The sequence below is a fragment of the Pygocentrus nattereri genome, chromosome 7, assembly GCF_015220715.1.
Source record: "Pygocentrus nattereri isolate fPygNat1 chromosome 7, fPygNat1.pri, whole genome shotgun sequence".
NCBI lineage: Eukaryota > Metazoa > Chordata > Actinopteri > Characiformes > Serrasalmidae > Pygocentrus > Pygocentrus nattereri.
The window spans coordinates 31,937,786-31,963,681 of record NC_051217.1 but is presented as its reverse complement, the minus strand read 5'-3'; the positions used below and the strand labels follow the sequence as shown (position 1 = coordinate 31,963,681).

The window sequence follows — 25,896 nt, the reverse complement described above, 5'->3', positions numbered from 1 at the left end:
TCACTCCAGAGAAAGTAGTTCCACTGCCCAAAGCCCGATGCTTGGGGGCTTAATACCCCTCTCACCAAAGCTTCACATTGGGCATGGTGACCTTAGGCTCACAAATGGCTGCTCCAGACCTTCCCATTCTATTGTCAATGCTTTTCTATGGGAATTCTTATTGCCCAAGTTGTGTGTGTAGTTGTATGCCTGTGTGAGTAATGGAAAAGGGTGTCTGGATACCTTTGGACATGCAGTGTAATATGTTAGTTATATACCTGTGCTGAACTGTTAAGAGTCCTACGTGCTTGAACATACACTATCTGGCCAGAAGTTTAAAGACTCCTGTTCACCCAACATTTCTTGAAAATGAAAGACTTTAATAGGAGCTTGCTGCAGGAAGCGCCTCTACCCATGGACATTGTAGGAAGAACAGCCACACACTTTGGTGTTTCCATGTCTGCTTCACAGTACTCTTAACCCAGTTTACAGACTAACAAACTCCCCTTATGATGACGTATCTTGAAGGTGGGTGTTCTCAAGAACAACAAACACTTTGGGGCAGATACTTGAAGGGGGGATGCTTGTTTTTTTCTTTCCTGCTAGCTGGCTAAAGCAAAAGGACAACAAACAGCTGAAGCTACACAGTTAAAAAAAAGGCTTCTCCAAGGGTCCAGTAGTTTTATTTTGAACCATGAGTGCTATATAGAACCATGTCTTGGTTATGTGGTTCTTTGCTTGATGAAATGGTTCTTCAGATTGAAGGAGCGTGTGTTGTATATGGTTCTATATAGAACCTTTTTTGAAGATGGTTCTACATAGCACCAAAAAAGGACTTTTCTATCATTATGTGCCATGCTTGTAATAAGCGATGAACCCTTTTTTGTTGTTATAGAGAACCATTTTCAAAAAGGTTCTGTATGGAACCATCTGAAGGACCATTTCACCAAGGAAATTTCATCATTTCACCATTTCTCCAGTCATGGGCTGGAGGTTAGGGAGCCAGCCTCGTGACAGGAAGGTTGCCGGTTCGATCCCCAGAGCCGACAGCACATGACTGAGGTGTCCTTGAGCAAGACATCTAACCCCCAACTGCTCCCGGGCGCTGCGGATTGGGCTGCCTACCGCTCCGGGCAAGTGTGCTCACTGGCCCCTAGTGTGTGTGTGTGCTCACTAGAGTGTATGTGTTTCACTTCACGGATGGGTGAAATGGGGAGGTGAAATTTCCCCGTTGTGGGACTAATAAGGGTCACTTAATCTTAATATAACCATGCTATGATTATATACATAACTCTGGTTCTATAGAGCTCTGGCTAAATAGAACCATTGCTTTTACTAAAGAACCCTTTCATTTGCATGCGGTACTGTTTGGCCGACAAACCCATGCAGTGCTGGCTGATGTTGACAAGCTGTTTCAGACTGAGGCGACACGGCGCGCGGCCCACCAGCTCCGCCAACTTTTACCTTGTTGAACGCGTGCGCACTGTGGCTCTGTAGTGAAGAGTAGTTGTGAATGGGAGGGGAGGAGGAGGAGAGGAGGAGAGAAGGAGGAGAGGAGGGAGGTGGGGGGGGGGGTATTTTGGGTGTACAGTCATAAGTCGGACTCCGAGGAGCCAGGAAGTAACCGTGAGCCATGCAGCGCGAGGGATAAAAAAGTGAAGCGAGCGCGCGCGCAAGAGTGAGAGAGCGAGAGAGAGAGAGAGAGAGAGAGAGAGAGAGAGAGAGAGAGAGAGAGAGCGGGCAATTCAGGAGTCCAGACTGAGGAGGAAAAGTGAGGAGGAGGGAGGAGAGAGAGAGAGGGAGAGAGATAGACGCGCACTCACAGTCTTTTGTGCCAAAATAAGGCGAATATTTACGGCGAGCACGCTGCTCGGTCGCCTCAGTCACCGCGAACGAAAGACGGAAGGAAATAAGAGCGGGAATCAGAGGAGAGAGAGACACACAGACAGACTTAGATAGAGAAAGAGAGAGAGAGAGTTTCGAGGAGACGTTTCTCTCGTAAAGCTCGTCAGAAAAGTCGGCGGAACAGACCGTACTCAGCGCTCAGGATGCCGCGGGTGGTGCCGGACCAGAGGAGCAAGTTTGAAAACGAGGAGTTCTTCAGAAAGCTGAGCCGAGAGTGCGAGGTAAGCTCGAGCCGCCGGAGACGCTTCAGCGAGTGGCGGAAACCGAGCAGAGTCACACGCGAAGGCAGCACAACAACAGAGCAGAGCGATGCTGCTCTCGGTCTTCAGAGCTCCTCTGTGTTAGCCTCAGAGAGAAGTTACTCTGCCGCTCCCTCCACGTTTCTCCTGCGTTCATTTTCTCTGACACTAAACGTGCCTCAAACTCACACCCAAAAAGTTCTCCTCTCCTCTCCTCTCCTCTTTTCTGAGCTCTAACAGTAAAACCGTGCTAACCTGAGCTTCGACTCGTGTCACCTTCACCGCATCTTTCTTCGCACCACAATTCGGCTCCCTTCACCCTCACCAGCGTCCACCTTAAAATACACCTTGGAAAACACGAACTTAACTTACAGACGTTTATTATTTTAGTGGGTTTTGAGCCCAAAGCTGTGACTATTAGACTTACATTAGGAGTTTGTTTTCTCGGAACAGCACGAACGCCGCTGGCCTCTCAGAATAGCTGCAACGTCCCATCCTTCATGTGTTAAACTGTGTTATTGTGTCTCCGTTTGTGATCACAGATTAAATACACCGGTTTCCGAGACCGACCGCACGAGGAGAGACAAGCCCGCTTTCAGAATGCCTGCAGAGACGGCCGATCAGAGATAGTGAGTATCTCCGCCGTCCACTAATACAGAGAGACTCTTTCTGCTGTTCTGCCTCTTTCCTGAAATGATGTGCAGCCTCTTTAACTTTTCAGGGTGCAGCTCCTTCACGTGTTTACAAACCGCTGCACCCTTTTATGTGTTTAGGTTCAGTGTGCCTCACTCCTGCACTGCTGCACGTTTGGTGAGGAGCAGCTCTAGGAAGTTGCAGAAATGGAGAGTGGCAGATTATTTCACCTTTTTAGAAATAATTGTCTGCTAGCTTTATTACAGTGACACAGGGTTTAATGAGCAGCTGAGTTTGAACCAGTCAGTTGATTAAACTTGTCTCAGCATCTCTCACAGACATTAGCTATTAGACACCCGGAACTGGCTGTGTCCAACACTTCCTCATTTTCTTCATGTGTCAGACAAGCACAGAAAGGACCCTGATTTCATGAAATGCTGTTACGTGTTATTTACAGGGTCTGTCCTGTTAAAAGTAGAGTTTAATGGTTTTAGATATGCTGATGAATTGTGTGTCTTTGAAGGATTTGCCCCTCAGCCACTGGATTCTGTCTGCACTTTTCTTTTCATCATCTTCAAAAGGTTCTCTCACCGCTCGCCATGATGAACTCGGATGTGTCTAATTTTAAAGACTCTTATAAATACCTCTAGCCTGTGCTTGTTAACGGTATGTCGCCATTATGTTCCCAGCAACAAAGGCTGTAGTCTGCTGGTTTTTAATACAGTGGAGGGAGTGAGTGAGCTGATTCTTTGTCTTCAGAACGTTTGGCAAAGAAATGTATTTCTTTTCACAAACAGTATAAATGTTTAATAAAGCCTAATAGATGAGAGACGAGAGAAAGAGAGAGAATTTTTACTGTTAGGCTGTCACTGACGTGAGCAGATCACAGATCAGTAGATTAAGGTAAAACAATTCAAGAGAAACCCCTCCTTTGTTCTTGGTTGGATTTAATTTATTTATAAGAGAAAGCGTATTTTTAGATGAAAAAAAGTGGTCTGGGGATCATCTGAAAGCTGATCACAGTAATGATTAGCGTACATACTTCATGGTGCTCAGTCTTTTGTGTGTAAATCATATATGACAGAATGTAAATGCCTGTCGTAGGATGGTGTGTCAGGTATAATTAACAACAAGATTTAAATCTTATTTACATTAAGCATAACTGAAAATAAGGCTTTGATATACTTCCTAAAACATATACTTTACCAGCTGAATAAACGCTGTAACGTGCGTTTTAGTGTGTGCATGTGCACAAAGCCAATCAGGGTGAAATAACAACACATCGGTTCTGGTTGATGTTTATTTTACAGGCTGCGTGATTCTGTCGATCGGATGTACCTACGTTGACGCTGATCCATATCATAGGATTAAAATTCTCTTTTGCAGTTTACAAAGAAATATATTTATTATAAATATTATAAATATATTTACAAAGAAGTTATATTCTTTGTGGGCCAAGATGATGAAACTGCTTAATGAAGTTTACTGTCCTCCTGATTTAGATTTAGATAGGATTGGAGTTCTCACTTAGACCTTTTATGGCCATTTGTGTGCATGTATGCGCAGTGAGAAATTAACTCCCTTATTTTGTCTATAGAGATCTTTTCATACCAGCTTCTCCTGAACAGTTAACACACATTTTATATCCTGCTCTAAAGTCCAGATTTGCACTAGCTGTTCTCCTTTAGTAGTTCATATGCTCGCAGTGTTATTGAATTACTGCGCCATGACTCTAAACCAGTATATCAGTCCTGCTGCTATTAATGTAAGTGAAGGGCTGCGTTTAAAACAATTTATTGATTTTCTACCTCTCTTTCTCTGTCTGTCTGTTGTCTTTGCCGTGTCCATCAGACACTCACTCCATCGTTCTTTCTTTCCATCCTTCGCTTACTCTTTAAAATCCAGTGTGCCGCAGCCCAGCTTGCCAGCAGTAAGAGCTGGTAAAGTAAAATCAGATGTGTGTAACTCAATACTTCAAATAGAGAAAATGATGACTTGTGTTTTTTTTCTCTCTCTCTCTCCCTCTCCTTCTCTTGCTCTCTCTCTCTCTCTCTCTCTCTCTCTCTCTTCCCCTGGCCCTGGCTCCAGGCTGTTTTCCTCCTACCCCTTTCTGATGTGCAAAAGAAATGACGGGCTGCATAATTAATGCTCGGGCCGGGCTTTCTGATCCTGTTTGTATTGATTTCTCTCTAAAAGGCTTTTGTGGCGACCGGCACCAATCTCTCACTGCAGTTCTTCCCTGCCAACCTGCATGGAGAGCAGAGGCAGATGCCCACCCGAGAGTACGTGGACTTCGAGCGGGAGCCGGGAAAGGTAATCCCCATTAATGTCGGTCTGAGTGTTTGTCTGACTGTCTGACTGTTTGCCTGTCTGTCTGTCTGTCTCAGGTTAACAGCTTTATCATTCTCTCACTCTCTAATCTTTAACCATTTAAACTCCTAGAGCCTATATTTGGGCCTACAGTTCAGTCCAGCTCAAGTACATACAGTGACCCAAAAAGTATTTGGACATTTTTGCCATTATTAAAAAAGTATAAAGTTCAATGTGTTAGAGAACAGAATATCAAACCAGTTGCTATTTTTTGAATAAAGCATACCAAAATAATTTTTAGCACAGTGTTTTTTTAAAAGACGAGTGGTAATGAGTGTTTTTCTCTGAAACAAGTAATATTTTATGAAATAACATAGATTACTTAATTAAAGATTACCAACAGCTATAATGTCACTGTAACTTAGGTATTAATTTTATAGTACTTACTGAGTAATTAATTGTAGTTACTCTATTAGAAGTCTTAAGATTAATAACTGAATAATAATTCTGTGGTTCAGTTGGTTAATAAATCATTTATCCTCATTCTGCTTTTCTTTATATGTCTTCACATATGTATATCACACATCACATGCTTCTCAAAAGTTCCATTCTCTCTGTTTTTTGTCCTCGGGGCTCCACATGGTTTATTCTGACTCGCTTTTAAATGACTTCTAATTAAAGCATCTGAGTTTTTGTCATGCTAAAGCACAACCAAATGCACAACCTAGATGAAACTTGAACTGGCTAGAGAGATTGTGTGTTTTATACTCCCACATCGCACTGCAGAGGAATTGTGTGGAGACTCTTGATTCTGCCGGGTCTCTGGTTTTGATGGGCGAAGGCCTTGGTTTTCCGTAATGATATGTTTCTGTTTCACACATCTTAGGGAAAAATGAAAACTCGCACTATTACGCTTGAGCTCCCTGCAAGAAAAACACCCTCTCTTGAATGAAGCATGTCACCGTTTTCCATTTTATACTTCAGCTGTAGTATTTTATTTCAGCTGTGTTATTATTTTAGACATGCCCACCACTTTTATATTTTTCAACTGGTCTCTCCATCCACCCCCCCCCCCCTTTCTTTATGTATTCATGTTGGATGTGTAGTCTAGCGCAGACTCTCCAAACCCAGAAGAATGTAAAACAAACCTATACAATAATGACATTGTTCCATTCATAACTTCCCTTAAAACCATGTTATTTCTGTTGTTTAAGTTGGTTTTTAAGTCAATGTTTTTTTTTGTACTTGTTCTTTTTATAAACATGGCTGTTTTAGTAATATCCTTTAGGGCATTATAAATACTGACTTAGGATCTGCTGCCCTGTAACTGTACTCAAACGCAAAAGAAAAACAATCAGCACATTTTCTGTACTGTACTGAGAATGTGTTAAAACAGACAGTGAGCTCCTCCACATTGTTCCCATCAGTACAAAGGCTCGAGTCATCCAGAAATCAGTGAGTCATCTCAGTGTCATATGAGCCCTGTTCCTTCTCTGATATGGATGTGCTTTCAGGCCCTGTGAAAAGCCTGAAAATGTTCTATGCTTGTCACTTCGCCCTGCTCCGCCTACAGTTAATAACATGCTGTTTTCTAAACAGCCTGTCTATGTTCACCATACTGTCCAGTGCGAATCAAATCATAACCAAGGAAAAAATTATTGAGCATGGATTTCAAGGCAGTTCTCAATCAATTTGACAGAATGAATTCTCTGATCGTTGCTGTATAGCCCAATATTAAAATATCATACATTCAAACAAAAAAGTCCAGTTGGTAGCTTTTGGTGTAAACACAGACCATTTAATCCACATGCAGAAAGATCCTCTGATGACCAGCCCCTGTAGAATTCCTCCTCTGTATTTGGTGCGTAATGGTGTTTGTTTGAGATGCATTAGCAGGGCACTTCTCGGCTTTTGTTTGTATTTTTTTACTTCACGCTCGGTCAGTCTTGGTGTTGTTGGCTTTGCTGCTGCAGAGGGCTTGGAGCTCTCTTCACGGGCAGTGCCTCGCTGAGATGCGCTCATTAAAAATGCATCCGTGAGAAATCGATGGACCTTTCGGCCCCCAAGCTGACGGACTAATCTTTGGCTGTTAATTATTTAAAAAGGCGTGACAGGTTGTGCATGTGTGTGTAGTGCTGTGCTGATGACTAGCTGAGGATGTGTGTATGTATGTTTGAGAGGTCAAGCTTGCTGGTAACCTTATATCCCTGTCCGTCACCTCCGGCAGAACTCAGGGCCATGCAGCTTTAATGAGCCTCACACTGTCTGCTTCTAAAACATCCCCACTGGATCTCACAAAGCAGATTCCCCTGCCCTATGCTAAACAGCATTATGCTATGTTCCTGCCACTGCCGAGTCCAGTCTTAAAGTATGCTGAAAAAGTCAGTCTATGTGTCACATGATTAATGGTGAGCATGATTGCCTTATAACTTGTGTCTTTCACCTTTTGTGTTTAGTTTGAAGTGAGGCTTGTGGCAGAGTGAGCTCAGAGAACCACTGAGGACTTTAGTTTGTTTTTTATGTAGACCCTAGAGTGGATAATTTCCGTTTTGGAGCAACAGTGATCAGAACAAAGGCAAAATAACCTTATCTTTATTTGGACGTTATTGCACAACACAAATGAAATATTGCTGTGTTGCCTCTGGTAAGAGTCATCCTTGAAGACATAGGGACTGTGTTATTGGAGATAATGCCCCAAACAATAGGTCCTGACAGGTTTATACCCAGGAATCAAGTTTTAGAGCGTGGGTTTCCTCTCCCCCTTTGTTCAGAAGGAAACCCTGCAAGACCAACTGCACTGATAAGGCCTCTCTCTCTTTCACTCTTTCTCCTTTTCTCTCTTTCTGTGTACCACTCTTTCTCACACTTTCTCTATTGATTTCTGTCAACTGCTCTTACTTGTAGCATACTTAAATATGTGCGGTGTTTGCCACACTAAATTCCCAGTAGAACACAGGTGTCAAGCCAGGAGAGTTCATGCGTATTCTCCAACCTCTGCTCCTAATTAAACTGATTGTTAACCTTTTGCACAAACAGTTCTTTCCTCTGCACAAAGTTTTAATAGACTGAATAAAAAAAAACCCAAATAAATAGTACCTTAGCTGAAAAGTACACAAAGTCACGGTCGATCCAGACATGCTAAACTGTCTAAGGCAGGCTTAGCTTGTCACCAGGAGCTTGTGATATCTGGCTGCTTATTGGCTAAATATTCCAGTAAAGCTGTGTATTGGCTGAGCCTCTAATCGTAAATCAGTCATCAGCGCCTCATTCGTCACTCATGGTGGGCACTCTGATGGCTGTTTTTCACTACTAGACTACCACTACTCACTCGCTATAAAAGCCCACTCCGTTAAAAAAGGTGAGTCAAGTCATAAAACGAGAGCGGGCTATAGTAATGCAGGGAACACTTTAATGAAGCACTAATTATGTAGCTCTGACACACAGCCATTTGATAATGAATACTATAATATCACAGTAGTCACAGAATGAAAGGCTTTTCAAGAAGAGTGTCTAAAAAGTAAAAAAAGAATGCAGATCTTTAAAATGTGTGCTTTTTAATGCATTTATAAATGCAGTTTTTAAAAGTTCTCACTTTTATGGTAATATTTTTATTTCATAATGTGCCTTTTTGTTTATGAAGTATCTGCCAGAGTTTAACACTTTTGTCCAGAGGCTTGGCTTACCTACCCTGGAATAACTGAAGGTCATGGGGTGCTTGTGTAAAATATTGTATATATTTCTCATAAATTAATTAAGTTAAATAAGGTAATGCTTTAGAGATAATTTTACCTATTATATGATGTGATATAAGTGCATGGCATCAAACTCCTTTACTGGTTTCCATAGTTAAGGAATATACTTAAATGTACATGCTAAAGCAGTTTCAGAAACTTAAATGATAAAACTTCAAGTCAAGCTTGAGAACTGAGATGTTATGTTTAAGTTTATTTAGGATATTTAAGCTATGTTTTTCACTTCCAACTGACATAATTCTCTAAATTGATGTTAAGCTGTTCGATTAAGGCATTTACAAACTTCACAACTCTAATAGATATTTGCCTAAGGATACAGTAAGGCATGTATGAACTCTGTGCTCCTGCTTCTACCCTGCTTTTCACTTCCGTGTTTTCCTCATTTCAACTCAGACAGGTTTGCAAACTTTCTCTCTCTAGCTCTGCCTCTTAGTTTCTCGTTCTCTTTGGGCTTGGGGGAGGCTCTCGTCTATAATATTCTTCCTCGGCAACCCCCTCCTCTTACCCTTGTGCTCCCCTCCTCCTCCTTTTTTCTCCCAGTCTGAAAACACAGGCGTTGCCAGCAGAAGCGGAGCTGGGCCAGTTTAAACTTGGCCTGTGGCGGGGGACAGTAGTATTATCTGAGTGGGGCGGCAGAGCCCCCACAGCACAGCTTAAGTACAGGCTCCCAGTGTCACTGCAGGCTAATGGGAACCAGCTGTGGGGGAGGTTAATTTTAGCGGTAGCTAGCATGGCCTAGGGAGGAGATGTTAACCCTGTCCCAGCCAGGAGCTCTGCTACAAGCCTGCTACAGTTAGCTCCTTATCCCTGTACAGTGTGCTTCTAATGACGGACGTGGACCGAGGCATGAGTGTGTTACGGCCTCTGTGACTTTCTTAGTTCAAACACTGGGTGGGCATGTTTTAGCTCAACAAACATGTCTCTGTGAATGATGATTTAAAGGAAAGACATTTCCTGAAAACTCTGTACAAGCATTTTTGACATTGTTGGAAGGAATTGTTTTTGACCATAGAATATTAAAGGGAGAAATAACAAATTCAAATACTGTAAAAAATTAGACTTTTTTCTGATTTTTTTATTGTGAAACAAAATAAAAGACAAACTCTCGGGAAAAATGAATGGATGACTGTGATCCATTTGAACTGACAAATTAACAATTCTTTTTACTTACTTTTTTCTGTAATTAGGACCACGTTTCTGACAAATATAATAATTGTGGTTGAGTAGTATTATGATTACCATTCTTTATTTCTTTCCTAGTATAATCCATACACTCAGGTCCCTGTTAATGCCTCTCTGGTAGTCTGTGTGAAAACCTGGGTTTGGGAAAAACGCTCAGCAACACTCAGTGACATTTGGGATTCAGTCAAAAGAAAAACTGCTTTGATTTGGTAGCGGAGTCACTTATTGGCAGTGCTTTGTAGCTTTTAATGCTTGATTGTGATGCAGTGTGACAATTAAGACGAAAATGAATATCAGAAAATTTGTAATGAAAAATTGTAAAAATGATTTCTTTTAGTTTAGTGAAACTGAAAATCTCTCCATAGGAAGTGCCTGTAGATGACTAATATTGTATTTCATCCTGAGAAATGGTCACAATACACGATTTTTCTAACAAAGTATTCCAGGACTAAACAGTACTAAATATGCTCTCTCTGTAATCAAACATGCAGGTGTTCAGTGTTCTCTAAATACTGATGGTATCTACAATTGTTCAGAAAGGCACAATTTTATCACAATAAAAATAAATATTGTCATATGGCCCAGCCCTGCTTGTTATTCAGAAATACATGTCAAGTTTAGAAATACTCCAGGGCAAGAATGTAAAGTATGTGAAAGTTGAGAATTTGTGCATTGTTCAAGGGAGAGTTTGTACAACATGTAGCTCAGGCTACCTTAGTCAGACAAACTTGTATTTTTTAATGTTGGTTATTGGCTGAATGACTTCACTAAACATTGTCCACCTGGTATCTGTAGTTATTATTTACTCTTCATTTTACCTGGTACTACTGAGGCATGTTCAGAGTCACACAGGCAGAATCTCTTCCATATAGCCCATCTCCACCACTTAAACCCAATCTTGTTGAAATGTGATCTCCTTGGAGATGTAGAAGCTGTACTTCGGCTGGGAGACTTTAAGAGATCTGATGCTTGGCCCCCTCTTCTGCTCTCCTCTTTCTTCGCTCATAGCGTTCGTGTGTGGTTTGCTCTTTTTTTTTTTTTGGGTTCATGCAAAGCAGAAATTGGGTCCGTCTGCTTGGGCCATGCTAAGAGAGCTGAGGCTTTGTCGTCCTCATTGTAGTACAAAAGCATAAGTAGGGCTGTAAACTGGCGGAGAGCTCCTTGTTGCAGCCAATTTGTGTATGAGACCCTCCACAGTGTGAAGCGGGCTATTGGTACAGGGTCATAGATTTACTACTCAATAAGTTAAACATGACTAGAAGACTTATTTCAGAAAGGACCTGAGTTCATTAATAACAATACACCAAGACAGTAAGTCTACGCGTGTTATACTTGCTACACTTCTGCTAGTGATGGAGGTAGGGCCTAGTGTGCAGGCCTGTGTTATGAAGCCACACCGGGGCGTGGTGTTACTCTCTCTTAGACTCTATAAATCTTTGCTGTGTCTGTGTGCATAAGAATGTTCGCTCGGGGGCAGATAGCACTGGGAAGAGTCGGCCTAAATGACTCCATTATGAAAGGGGCTGCAGTCTGAGGCTCGCCACAGGAATTGGAGTTTTAATAGTTTTGTGTTAAAGCTTGTTCCCAAGCTTTGCATGCACAAGTGCGCATGTGTATTGGCATTTGTTTGTGCCTGTGTTTGTGACTGCGCATTTGTCTGTACACGCTATCACGTCTGCTTTTCATACATTATTGTGTGTGTATGCATAAGTGGGTTTGTGTATATCCCAGCCAGCTTCTACTACACTTACTAAGCGCATCTCCATATTCATGACTGCTCATGTGCCACAGAACATGTTGTGGAGCAGCGTGGCGCCAGTTTGACAGTTAACCCCAAGACGGAGCATGTGAGCAGGGAGGCGGAGAGAGGCCTTTGCTGGGCCTGTGCAGCTCACTGGAGGGAATCAAACAAGGAGCAGATGAACGCCTCTCATCTCCTCCCCACTGCAGTCAACCAGGAGCAGGAAGTCAGGGGCTGGTTTGCCGTTCGCTGGGGCTCAACTTAATCACTATGTTCTAACACCCTACGCTATGTACTTCACTATATAGTGCTAGTATTTCTGTAAGGTGGTATCGTCTCAAGTCAAAGCGTTGGCTGGGGTGATAGAGGTCCCAGAACAAAATGAGAGTTAGATATGCAGTTCAGTTTGAGCTTTCCCCATTTTGTTGGATCTTACAACTAATAGGTGTGTTAATGAGGTTCTTAAGCATCGAATGTTCTGTCACACGCAGGTTTCCTAAAACTAAACAAAAAGATTTTGATGTGTGAGTACTAGTAATAGTCAAATCAAGATCACAAGTCAGTAATTTTGCTGTGTTACTAAGCTCTTTTAAGTGATGAACAATCAGAGTTGCTTGCATTTGCGATTGATAATCAGCGATAGTGCTATTTTTGTTAGTGTTTCTGTCACTGCGCGCCCACACAGGAGGTGAAAGTGAAAGTGTTTATGGGCCATGGCACGAGGTGAAACAGCATGCTGCTTTTAGTAAACTTTCCACATTTTATTATTCCTTATTTCTAATCAAAATGGCCATTAAGTGCATTAAGTAAATTTTCAGCAATGTAATAAAGAAGGAAACTTTCTTTGTTGCAGCTTCCATTTTAGGAGATTTGCTTTCAGTTTTTCAATGTAATCTGGTACATTTAACCACACCACCAAAGCTTAGTCTTGGAAGCTTTTTGCATTATCTGCTTCTTACATTCAAAATTTATTACATTGCTGAAAATATTCCCAAACAGTATTCCATGATGTTGAGGTCTAGACTCTGGGATGATCAGTCCATTGTTTTGAGCAGCAGCTTCTTTGTTTGATTTGCAAGTTTGTTCATTTTTGTCTTTTCCTTTTATCAGTAATGGCTTCTTGACAGCTGCACATCCTTTCAGACTCATAGCATTGAGTTGTCTTCTCAAAGTGGAAGGATGGACAGAAACAGCTGTGGATTTTTTCAGAGCTTAATTTTTCTAAGATTAAAGCTTTTATTACTTTTTATGATTTTCTGTGACAGTTTTGGTGACTTACCAGGTCTTGCACATTTGTTGGGACTTTTGTTGGGACATTTTCTCTATAATTGTTGTGGCCTCATTTTGGAAACTCTTGGTAATTTCTTATGACTTTAACCTTCCTTATGCCATCTGAAAATCAAATAAATGAAGGGTGGTATTAGATGTTTGCACAGTACTGAATATATCTGTTTTGCAGAAGATATTATTATCATTTCTCTCAATACGTCTTTTTAGGTCGCTACATGAATGTATTTAATGTGAACAAGGTATTTGCCGATATTAACTCCTGGGGGAATTTGGGCTTATTGAATTGTGCTTTAAATAGCCTCATAAAAAAATCTGGTAAATCATCAAAACTGTCACAAAAAGCTAAAATTGATCAAAAGCACCAAACTCACCGTGTAGTCTCAGAAAATTCATTCTGCAGTGGCTTCTGATGACTCCTCCATTTCCATTACATGATATTCAGAGATTCTGGTAAATCATCTGGGTATTAACATTACAATACATTTTGTTGCATTTCCTGTGGGAGCTGTTTGCACTATTAATGGCTAGTACAATGTAAAAGTACTTGATTGCTGTTCCTAATAACTAACCCTAACTGCATGCCAGTTTCTGTGGAGACGTGCTGGGGCTGTGGCGGGACCCATGTTTCCGGCCCGCATGAACGGAAGCCACTCAGATCGTAGAGGACTTGTCAGTGACATCATCAAAGCGAGCCTGCTAATTGATTCCTGCTGCATCCAGTACTCCATTGAACCCCGGTACCCCGTCCCCCCACCCTTTGTTCCCTGATATAAACGTTTTTTGATTCATTGGGGGAAAATGGCTTCTTTCTGTGTTTAATTATGTCGTATTCTACTCAGTGGGGATTGTATAAGAATGAGGGGCTCACTTCTGCCTTGTTAAGAGAGAGGAAGAAAGAAGCATAAAAAGTAAAAGAGAGAGAGGACGCTTTGTCTATCGTCCTCTTGCCTTTACCCATTGGGTTTCAATTATAGCTCTCTGCTCAAGTTTCCCCATCCTGTCTGTCAGCCTTCCAGTCACACCACTCCGATCGATGACCTCTCTCATGCACCAGCAGAGATGCAGGAACATATCTCACCATCTCACCCTTGTCTGTGTCAATGTAGGTAGTCCAAGTGCTCTTATGCTTTGCTTGTCACTTTCCGGCAATGTTGTAGTAATAGTACGGCTCTTTTAGGCTCCTGAGCCTCACTGTTGCCTTCTTTTGATGTTTTCTTTCATCTGTTGATACGTTTGTTGTAACAAAGTATAGTAAGTTAAACATGCACAAGTACACAGAACAAAGCAAGTCCTTTCATCTCTAGCTGCAAATCAGAAGTAATACACTGGTGCTCCAGTATCTACACTATGTACTTGAGTATTATATTCAGAATTTAAAATATGATTTTGTAAAATATATGTTTGCTGTAAGATTGGTTTCCCAGACAGGGATTAAGCATGGCCTTCAGGCACCGACACATAAACTGGACCGACTCAGTTAATTTAAATTAACTCGGTTAATAAATTAAAGGTATCACAAACTGTTGACCTTCCTTTATTAGTTTTGTCTGGCTGCTTTTACAAAGTTTTATCTCTAATTTATATGACACTGAACTGCAGTGTGATCTTCATCACAGTCTTATGTATTACAGCTATTGCAGTGTCTAGGTGGCTTCTCAATAGGCAGACCCTGTTCTGTTATTGTTCAAGCACGCTTCATCTCCGCTCTCTCGGAAACATGGAGGTCTGCTCAGGAGCACAGCACTGCTGTTATGTTTGGATGAGAGAGAGAGAGGTTTCTTTTCCTCTGACTCTGCCTGCGTTGCTCTATTATAAACTAAATTGTGCTTTGAGCTTTTCGTATAAAGCTGATCCCCAATTTGGTGACTTATTTTGATGCTGATGAATTGCTAATATATGTTGAAGTTAATTTCATGCCAATGAGACCAAAAATACCATACTAATTTCCATTCATTAGCCATTCATTAGTCAAGTATCTCTTATTTACTAAAAAGCGCAACACAGACATATTGCTCCACACATCGCAACTGGTCATTGTGTACAGTTATACAACCCCAATTCCAATGAAGTTGGGACGTTGTGTCTGATGAATCTGAATCATCAGAATCTGATGATTTACAAAACCTTTTCAACCTATATTCAATTGAATACAATACAAAGACAAGATATTCAATGTTCAAACGGATAAACTTTTTGAAATATTCACTCATTTTGAATTTGATGCCTGCAACACGTTCCAAAGAAGTTGGAACATTCCACAGGTGAACAGGTTAATTGGAAACAGGTGAGTGTCATGATTGGGTATAAAGGGAGCATCCCTGAAAGGCTCAGTTGTTCACAAGCAGGGATGGGGCGAGGTTCACCACTTTGTGAACAACTGTGTGAACAAATAGTCCAACAGTTTAAGAATGTTTCTCAACATGCAATTGCAAGGAATTTTGGGATTTCATCATCTACAGTCCATAATATCATCAAAGGATTCAGAGAATCTGGAGAAATCTCTGCAAGGCAGAAAACCAACATTGAATGCCCGTGACCTTCGATCCCTCAGGCAGCACTGCATTAAAAACTGACATCATTCTGTAATGGATATTACGACATGGGCTCAGGAACACTTCAGAAAACCAATGTCAGTGAACACAGTTCGTCGCTCCATCTACAAGTGCAAGTTAAAACTCTGCCATGCCAAGCGAAAGCCATATATCAACAACACCCAGAAACGCCGTCGGCTTCTCTGGGCCCGAGCTCATCTGAAATGGACTGATGCAAAGTGGAAAAGTGAAAATTTGCAAAAAACAATAAAGTTTATCCGATTGAACATTAAATATCTTGTCTTTGTGGTATATTCAATTCAATATAGGTTGAAAAGGATTTGTAAATCATCAGATTCTGTTTTTATTTATGTTTTACACAACATCCCAGCTTCATTGGAATTGGGGTTGTAGTATGTGGTTTGAAATGGCAAATACTTGGCTTTAACTGGGGTGCTGGTAGCGTCTCATAGGTTTGTGAGTGCCCTTTGCTCCCAAGACACTGGAGAAACACACAGTGTCATTGACATGGCAGACTGTTTGGGTTTTGGGGTTATTTTACTCTCAGGATGTAGGTGAGAAATATGACAGCTTGCTGCGGCCTGCATTCCTGCTGCCTTTTTCCAGGAAAGTGCCTCCTCGCTCACCACAGGAGGGGACCATTGCGGCCACCTGGCTTAGGCTGGCCAGTGACCTTTTTGGTAATTTGTATGTACGTTTGCATGTTTTAGGGGTGGACAGGATGAATATATGTATTAATATCATTATAAACTGCATTACATTACAAAATGGGCTTATCTGAGTGGGTTGCAAATATTGTTACTGTTTAAAGAAAACGGACCAACTGCGTGGTTTGTTACAAAAGGATCATGAGTAGTCCTGTTTAATTGGATTTAGTGCAATGCATTGTGTGAAATGCTGAATACAGATTATTGTATTTATAGTTTTTTATTATTTTGAATATGGCTTAAAGTATCAGGAATTTTAAAATTTTGCCAGGTTCTCCAACCCAATGTTGGTTACTTTGAAATTGCACACGTATTTTGTTGCTGCCATATCGAAATCTAATTAAATTGCCCATTAAATTGTGTGAATAATTTATAACAAATTAACTAGTAAAAATGTTGCAAATGACTTAGAATAAAATCTTGTTACACTGGCTTGTATTACAGTTAAGAATTAAGAATGTTTTTTCCTTTTCCTATAAAGTTACTGGTTCAGAGCCTCTGTTATGACTGCAAAGTGGCTATATAATCTTAGAAAATGGTGCTTCCACATTGTGTCTAATATCTAAATGCAAAGTATGCTTCTTTCTGCAAGGCTTCAGTTTCCTGATTGACCTATGTGTTCAGCTGTTAGGAGTGAGCATTCTACCTCTTTGCCATCTAATCCAGCAGCTTTTTGCTTTGTCTATGTCTAGGGCAATCTTACTGTAAAGCTTCTTGCATATGTATTTTAGGATATAGTTACATTTATATCTGTCACATTCAGTATTTGTTAGAATCAAAGTTCATACACTGGTTCAAAGCTGTTTTGTGTTGCTTGGAGAATGGATGGTCTCTTTGTTATAGACTTTAGTGAAGTTGCCTCAGCCAGAGCTGTGGTTGGTGCTTTAGAGCCAAACTCATATCTCTCCTTTCCACCAAATTCTACGCAACTGTCACATCCTCAGCCATTTCTACAAACAGAAAATCTCACCCAGTTCTCCTAAACACAGCTGCCCAGCCACGGCCACAATGGAATATGTGAGAATATATTCCCACTGCCATTTCATATTGTTAAGAGGACACAGCCCACCAAATGTCCTTTTGTACTAACTGCTGGTTTACTGTCCTTATTTGCTTTTGAGACACTATTTTTAGATGCAAAATGTGTCATGGACCTGGCTTGTAAGTCACACACTCACTCATATTCATTCATGTTAAGCACACTAAATGTTCTCCAGAAGGAGGGGCCATCAGCTCTCAGGTAGCTTTTGGAGCTTAATGGTGCTTTGCATCAAAAATAGCATTTCCTTGTTTAACCCTTAGAAGACACTTTTATCCATCCATCCATCCATCCATCCATTTTCTAAGCCGCTTCTCCGTCAGGGTCACGGGGGGGTGCTGGAGCCTATCCCAGCAGTCTTTGGGCAGAAGGCAGGATACACCCTGGACAGGTCGCCAGTCCATCGCAGGGCATACAGACAAACACAGACAGTCACTCACACACTCACACCCAGGGGCAATTTAGCATGTCCAATTGGCCTGACTGCATGTCTTTATAATAAATACTTTATTAATTATTTATCATGTGTAGCTCATTAAAACAGGCAGAGAAGTTCTTTCCAAAGTGCAGATTTTACACATAGCACCATATTCATGTTTGTAAGCAGTACATTTTATTAATGTGTGGATTTGATGAAAAGGTGTTTTTCTTCTCTTTCTCTTCCTTCTAGACTTCAAATGTTGAATAGAAATCAAATGTAATTGTGTTCAGTTTCCCAGCTCATTATGTGCATATGTAATTATGATAACATGATGTAAAGTAAGTCTAACAAAACATCAGTTACTGTAGAGATCTAAAATGATTGATTTTTTAATTAGATTTTTGAAAATGCTTTTTTACTTTGCAAGTGTCACATTATAAAGTTGTTACTAATAAATTGGCCCTGTATCTGTCATGGGCTTTGTGTATAAATTAATGGTCTTAATTAAACCTGATATAAAATTTGTTTTGCTGAAATTGCTCCTATTTCCAAGGAGAATTGCTCAACAGCTCAGGTGACAGTATGTCATATTTTGCCTATTTGGCATAACAAAGATTATTTGTCTCACTTCAAAGCTATGAATGAATTATTAGTAGTCAGGCTTGCCTAAGGGCAAATCATTTCATCTCATTTTGTCAAAATGGCACACATCTGTTCAGTTGGGTCAGTTGAGGAGCTTGCCGATGGCTTCCACTGTGTGTGTGTGTGTGTATGTGTGTCTGGCTGGAGGGTGTTGAGCCTGATGGTGCAAGGTGTAATTATAGGGTTGAGAATAGAGGGGTGCACACAAGGGGCGGAACCACCCTAATGTCCCTCTGTTTTTGTGTGTGTGACAGGTGGTGTGGACCTTAAGCTTATTGAGTTCTGCAGATGTTTGTGAGTGTGTGTGTGTGTGTGTGTATGTGGGTGTTTTTATGAAGGAGTGTGTCTGTTGGGTCATTTGGATACGTGGTCCTGGGCATATCTGGTGTGTGTGTGTGTGTGTGTGTGTGTGTGTGTGTGTCTGAAACAATAGTGCAAACGTTAAGGTTCTGCCTGTCTCTGATTACACAGAGAGGCATGCTCTATCTGTGCAATGCTACTTTGCCTAGACGTGCTCCGCACCTGCACCTGGGCGCACCTGTTTTTGTGTGCGTGTGTGTGTGTGTGTGTGTGTGTGTGTGTGTGTGTGTGAGAGAGAGAGAGAGAGAGAGAGAGAGAGAGAGAAAGTAAGAGAGAAAGTAAGAGAGAAAGAATTCATCATGATATTTTCACTCATACCTAAAGAATTTTTGTTAGTGACAGTGACAACTTTGCTATCGGTGTTTTCCTCTGAGTCAACAATTGCAGAGAGAGAGAGAGAAAGAGAGAAAGAAAAGAGGGGTGATAGAGTAAGAAAGAGAAAGAGAGAAAGAAAGAGAGACAGACAGCGGTGTATTATTTTCCTCACTCAAAAGGAGTAAAGCAGTGTAGCTTCACTTTACTCCACCCACTCCATTGCCCCAATACTGACTGTGAGCGCACATGTACGTGTCCCTCGGCTGCTGTTAATACCGCTGTTCTGAGAAAGCAGCTGCCTTTTTCTCTTAGTCAGCAGCATATTCACCATGAAAACTCACACATACATGATCATACCCTCTTTTGATGTAGGTCATACAGCACCAGGACACAGGTCCTGTATTATTGTAGTGCTTGTGCTAGACAATCAATACAGTTAACGTTAATAAGTTAATAAGTTAATAACTCCAAATGCGATCAGCATTCGGCCAATGTATTATTATGGGTTTTTATTATATTTTAACTGCGTTGCCATTTTAAGACATACATGACATGAGAACTCATGCATAACCTATGCATGATGTAAATAACTGTGCTCTACTACACCTATAACAGAATGTTGTAACATTATTATATATGACTCATTGTGCTGAATTAGCAGTAGTAATTTATTTGATTAATGTGGGTTGCTAGTCAAAAAGTATAATTTTGTTTATATTGTGACTTTGACTAATGTACTAAAGTAAAAAAATCAGTGAAGAAATTGGCCACTGGCAAATTTTGTGGTGGGTAAATCATAATTGGACTTACAGTTTTCGATTGATGCATCCCTATCAATAAGCTGATAAGCAGCTTATTGGTTATTGCATCCATAGAAGAGATAATAGTGGTTGTGGAATGAGTCTCATTATGGGAATCTACATTTAATAGGCAAGGCTTTATAATTCTGTGTGGGTGTTTTGTAAAGTCAGCAAGGATGCAAATAGTGTCTATTTCTGTTTATATGGTTGTCTCTAATCAGAGATGCAAAGCTCCTTTTGTTTTTCTTAACCCTGTCTTACTTTGATGATGTCCCGTTTAACTCATTAATTCTGTTCCCAGTGTATGTGGGACATTCGTACTCTAGGTCTAGAAAAATATATCAGCATGTGGAATTACCTAATGCGTATTTATGCCACATGCATACATAAACATAAGACGATTGCCTTCATATTATATGCACTGTGATCTTGACTGAGTGAATTAAGATCAGTAAGGGCCAATTACTGGTTTGCTTTATCAGAGTAACAGTAAAATGCAACTGCAGTAGGAGGGCCATTAATATATTTACTTGTTCAAAATTGTCCTCTGTGAAAGATCAGAGATCTTTAGCTCTGTGAGATATGACAATAAGTGTGACAACAACATTTAGAATTTACATCATTGAACGACAAAATGAAATTAAAAGTTCATCTGATTGGTCAGCCTGATTTTTAATGCATCCATACAACCTTTAAAAATCTAGCTGACTTTGATTAAAACATTTATGCAGCATCTCAGTCTGTCCATTTCAGACTCGATGTGAAATATCCCGTGTGTTTGTTATTTTCAAAACTTTATGGGGCTACACTCATATTAAGACATTCAGGGCAAAGGTTATGGGTATGATGTTGGGGAAATGGTACAAGTTTAAGGAGTGAGGTGTCCAGTCACATCTGCTGAAACTGTCTTAGTCATCACACTGGCAGAGGAACAGGTGTGGGTATGTTAGTGTGTGCCCACACATAGATGCATATGAAGGTTTATTTGAATTTTTCCTTACAGCCTAATGTGGGCTGTTTTCAGGCAGTGGATGTGGGCTGAGTGTTGGTGAAGTGTTGGCCCTGTGGTGGTAGCTCAGAGAAGTGAATCAGAGAGCTGATTCAGCACACTGGGATCAATTCCACTTTTACCACTTTTACCATTTTCTCTCTCTCTTTCTCCCAGAGTTTTCCTGTGGAGAGGGAAAATCCAAAAAAGGCCGTGGGAGCCCTGACTCACATACATAGACATGTCTGAGTAACACACACAGCAAGAGACATTTTGCTGCTCTGTGAATAAGTCTGTGATCAGCAACTGCAGCATAATTAGTACTTGTGTTAAATCAGCCATACGCACACTCACATACACACTCCCTCTTTTTGCTAACAAAAAGCCCCACTCACGAGGTGTGTGGACACAATGCTCCTCTGTCAGCATGCCTATGTGAGTGAGTGTGTGTCTTGTCGCTGTTCGCCCCGTGCAGTATTGGCCTCCTCCTCTCTGGGCTTCAGAGGCTCCGACAGTGTTTTTCTTTTTCCCCGCGCACTTCAGATCTGCTGACGAAGGACTGGCACGCGACCGGAGGAAGGGCAGCCTGCCAGCCGCCCACCATGAGGTTACTACGGCAACAGGCGCTGGGCATAGTCTCCTACAGTCTGTTTGAGTTCTGCTCGAATCTGCTCGACTCAGCTCACATCTGTTTAACTCACATCAACTCGAGTCTACTTGCAGTAGCTTGTTTCCATTCCATTGTTTGTAAATTATCTCATAAATTACAGGTTAACCCTCAGAACTCATTTCTGACAATAAAAGAATGGTGTAATTTCATATTAATTCACTCAAGTGAGATTTCATAGTTAATAAGCTACAAGAGTGAAGTAATTAATGAATGAATTTATTAATTAATTCAACTCAAACCCTTCTTGCTCATGTTCAGCAGACTAAAGATTCCCCACAATAGTCCACTATTAGAACTCTGATTTTTTATGTGCTTCAGTGAAAGAAGGGAGACTGGGAGCCCCCTGAACCCATACCAGCAGGGTCTTATAAATACACATGGTCAGTGTTAGTCTCATTTTGGGAGTCTGTGAAGTAAAAGACCCAAAACACACCCTGTGTAAGTACACAATTATTAACTGTAAAAATACTGGTCTCACACCGATGTCATGTTCATTTACCCATACTTGTAAAAATACACCAAATATCAAGTTTCTGATACCAGCTGTGACAGAAGACATTAAGAGTATACACCACCTTGCTAATGAACAAATGCAGTGAGGGGGCTCTGCTCACACAGAGAAGTGTTACAGACTCAGTCTGCCCTGGCAGATTCTCAACAAGAATACACTGTGTGATTTTAGCTCATTTTAAACACACACAAAGACAGGCACTACCCCAATATGGGTGGAGACATGCAGGTCAACTAAATGGAGGACAGAAAAAAGTTGACATTTGCTGCCAGTCCCTCTATGCCAGCTTTGTTTTACTGGGTAGAATAGTGAGTTATAAATGTTCAAATGTTTTTTTTTGTAAAACAGGTTGTAGAGAGACCCTATTGTCCTACTGTGTACATCACTGCCTGGCTTTTAGTTTCAGTGCTCAGTGTTAGCAGCGCTGCTCACTTCCTCAGTGTGTTAGCTCAGTACTCAGTGTGCAGTGTATTATTTTGAATTAACCAGCTTTTTTACTTTGAATTGTTCATAGACAGTGTCTGTAGAGGCTGCATTTCACATATAAATTGTAGACTTTGTCTATACATGATGGTTTATTCAAATGGTCTTTACACAAATGTCCATCTGACTCGGTATCAGCTGGAACTAAGGGGTCTAGGCCAACCCCAGCATTATCCCTCCTCCACCAGACTTTACAGTGCTATAATGCGGTCAGGCAGGTAATGTTTTCCTGGCATTCGCCAAATCCAGACTTGTCCGTCAGACTGCCAGATAGAGAAGCGTTATTCGTCACTCCACACAGAGTCCAGTGGCAGCATACTTTAGACTACTCCATCCAACACTTGTCATTGTGCTTGGTGATGTGAGCTACTCGGCCGTGGAAACCCATGCCATGAAGCTCCTGGCGCACAGTTTTTGTGCTGATGCTAAAAAGGATGCCAGAGGAGGTTTGGAACTCTGCTAGCTCTGTTATTGTGTCAGCTGAGCTTTGGCGACTTCTATGTACTATGCGCTTCAGCACTCGGCGACCCGCTCTGTAATTTTACGTGGTCTGCCACTTCGTGGCTGAGTAGCTGTGGTTCCGAAACGCTTCCACTTTTCAACAATACTACTCACAGTTGATCGTGGAATACCTTAGAGGGAAAAAATTTAGTGAACTGACTTGTTGCAGTGGTGGCATCTTACAGTACCACGCTCTAATTTGCTGAATTCTTTCACATATGTTTGTAAAGGCACACTCCATGCCTAGGTGCTTGATTTTTTACACCTGTAGCAATGGGACTGAATGAAACACTAAGAGGTGTGTCCCAGTACTTTTGTCCATATAGTGTATGTACTAACACTCGGTCTAAAAAAACTGGTATCCGTGCATTCCTATTCCAGGCATTTCTATGCTATATCTGAATCTGTTTTTTATGTCCAAAATCATAGGGCCCTACTCACAGGCAGAGGGATTCTGAACTTTTAATTGATACCACATTTTTGCTTCTGTGTAGAAGAGGACATATTTTACTCTAATTTAAATTTGATTAAAAGTTTTTGTTGTGCATACGGATTTGTTTTGCGGACAGAAAAACATCCTTTACGTTTTTCAGCGTTGTGTAATTTCAACAGCAATAGCTGAAGACTTCTGGGGGTTAATTGTATTCTCTTTGCTGCCATACAAAGGATCTGGTATTCCCCTTTCTTTTCATCCTCGTCATCATTAGCATCCCCCTCTCCTTGTTTGAACAATTTGTCAGCATTTTGAACCACCATGCATCTGTCTATTGTGTAATTCTGAATAAAAGGGAAGTAGACTAGAGTTAAAGAGTGGCCCATAGAGAGAAGCTGTCTGCATGTGTGTAAATCCAGGCTACAAATCTTTAGATTCTTAATCTTGTTTGTGACCACCCACTCAACAGCTACACCTTGATAACTGTTTCAGACTTTCTGCCAATTAGTGTGTCTGAGTTGAGGCTTTTTTTCCTTGCAGAAACAAAGCATATCCTCAGATATTCTCTTTAGAACTAATTGGGTGCTCTTTGTGTGTTTGCCTGTATGTCACACCCCCATCTCTTTCTCCTCTTTCTCTTTCTGAAATACACAATCACATTACACTCTTGCCCTGTATTTTCTGTGAGCTTTCTTGGAGGTGCTTGGCGGCCTCTATTGGCTGCTGTGCAAGTAACGTTCTGCTGGTTTCATCTCATTTCCTGTATAGATGCGTGGACAATGGGCAGCCTGACTCAGTAGGCCTGAGCCCATATGTGCGTGTGCATGTGTCTGTGTGTGTGAACGCTCCATGATACAGACATAATGACATTTAAATCACATGTTAGGGTTATTAGGTTCATTTGTTCCGCTAGAGCAGGAGCAGTTTAAATCTTGAGTTTCCAGCATAAATTTGTGTAGATCGTGTGCTCGCTCACGGTCTCGCTTACCCTTTGTGTTCCTAAGATTGCAGGAGTGTGTAGGAATTGGTGTACGTCCCTCTAGTGTGTGTGTGTGTGTGTGTGTGAGCTTGATTGAGTGTCACTCACTGGGGTGTGGGGGATGTGGGAGCTGTCGGTTGGCTCTGAAGAGGAAGTCTGTGGTTAAGCCGTTTTCTATGCTCCCCTCTCCATGTAGCAGCACTGAAAAAAACCTGGCTGTCCTTACAGATGTTGAAGCCATTTCAAGGGAGCGAATGTGTATGTGTGTGTGTGTGTGTTTTTGTGTTTATTTTCATATATTTTCAGGACAAAATGTCCTGACTTTGTAGGAAAAAATGGAAGAACAGGGGTAACATATCATCAGTGTCAGATCAAAAACTTCTCTAAAACAGTGACTTTACAGGAGAAGGTAAAAACTTCTACTAAAGACTTACCGTATAATTAAGGTAATTAGATTTTATTCCAAGTAATTTTAGACTGTTTTTATTGGTCTGTTTGTCTTGGAATTTTGGCAGAGTATGAACAGCAGCTGGCGTTTTCAAATAATGACCAAAATGAAGATATAAGATTTTTTTCCGACTGTGACGCTATAATGTCACTGTCATCAAAACAGTGCTGACATTGTGAATTGCTTTTCTTCTCAAAATCTTTACATTCTATTTAAAACTAAAGGGAAAAAAATTGTAATTGATTATAAGGTTAAGGATTAAAAAAAGTATCACAATGGTACTTACATTAGTGTGAGCCTATGTCCTAACATTGTATAAAAACAATTTATGTATGTTTTTGTGTCGGGGGAGTAGGGCAGGCCTGAGTTTGTTAAGCGTGGGATTGAAGCAGGCCCTTCTGCAAGAGCACCGAAGGCTCCCCTTGCCTAGTGCACCATGGGAAGGTTCTCGGGTTTGGCCCACTCGTAAATGAAACCCCTGTGCTCGTCGGGCCCGAAATAGCTCTCGAAAAAATGCAAGAACACAGGACTGCCCATGTAGCTAACAGAAAAACAAACTTGGCCTACTCCACATCTGACACCGCCTTTCAGCCCCTGTTTTCATTTTCAAATTTATTCTTGATTATTTGTTTACATTAATAAAAATACTTCTTCCCTCCCGAGCCATAGAGCTAGCAAGACTGGCTGCTGGCTGTCAGGTTATATAGGATGCTGTCTGGGATTCATACATGCATCCACACACATACACATTAGATTGAAGAGGTGTTGTGTGTATCTCTGACTGCCTGCGTCTAATTGGTTCCTCTGATCACTTCCACATGGCTGCTGGCAGCTCCATCTGCTGTGTGTCCTTCCCAACTCATTGGAGAAGTGCGTGGTGGGAAACAGGATGTCAGTCACCCTTTAGGTGGCAGGCCTCAACCTGCATCCGGGTTTTTTAATATTGTGCTTTCTAAGTATCCAGCATTTTGCTTTCTTTTGATTTCCATACTTTCTGTATTTTAAATTGTGGCATA

At 41.1% G+C, this 25,896-nt stretch overlaps 1 protein-coding gene across 4 annotated transcripts in view; it reads left to right on the top strand.

Annotated features, from left to right (window-relative positions):
* The first annotated feature begins 1,603 nt into the window (after nucleotides 1–1,603).
* The window catches only part of cbfb (core-binding factor subunit beta), a 42,371-nt gene continuing 18,078 nt past the window's right edge, over nucleotides 1,604–25,896 (top strand). For 2 of the 4 annotated variants that reach the window (XM_017704213.2, XM_017704216.2), the window contains exons 1-3: nucleotides 1,604–2,105; nucleotides 2,666–2,752; nucleotides 4,953–5,069. In XM_017704213.2, coding sequence (XP_017559702.1) covers nucleotides 2,028–2,105; nucleotides 2,666–2,752; nucleotides 4,953–5,069 — 282 coding nt within the window. In that variant the 5' untranslated portion in view covers nucleotides 1,604–2,027. The remainder of the gene's footprint in view (nucleotides 2,106–2,665; nucleotides 2,753–4,952; nucleotides 5,070–25,896) is intronic. The other 2 variants (XM_017704215.2, XM_017704212.2) reach the window with 2 other exon arrangements.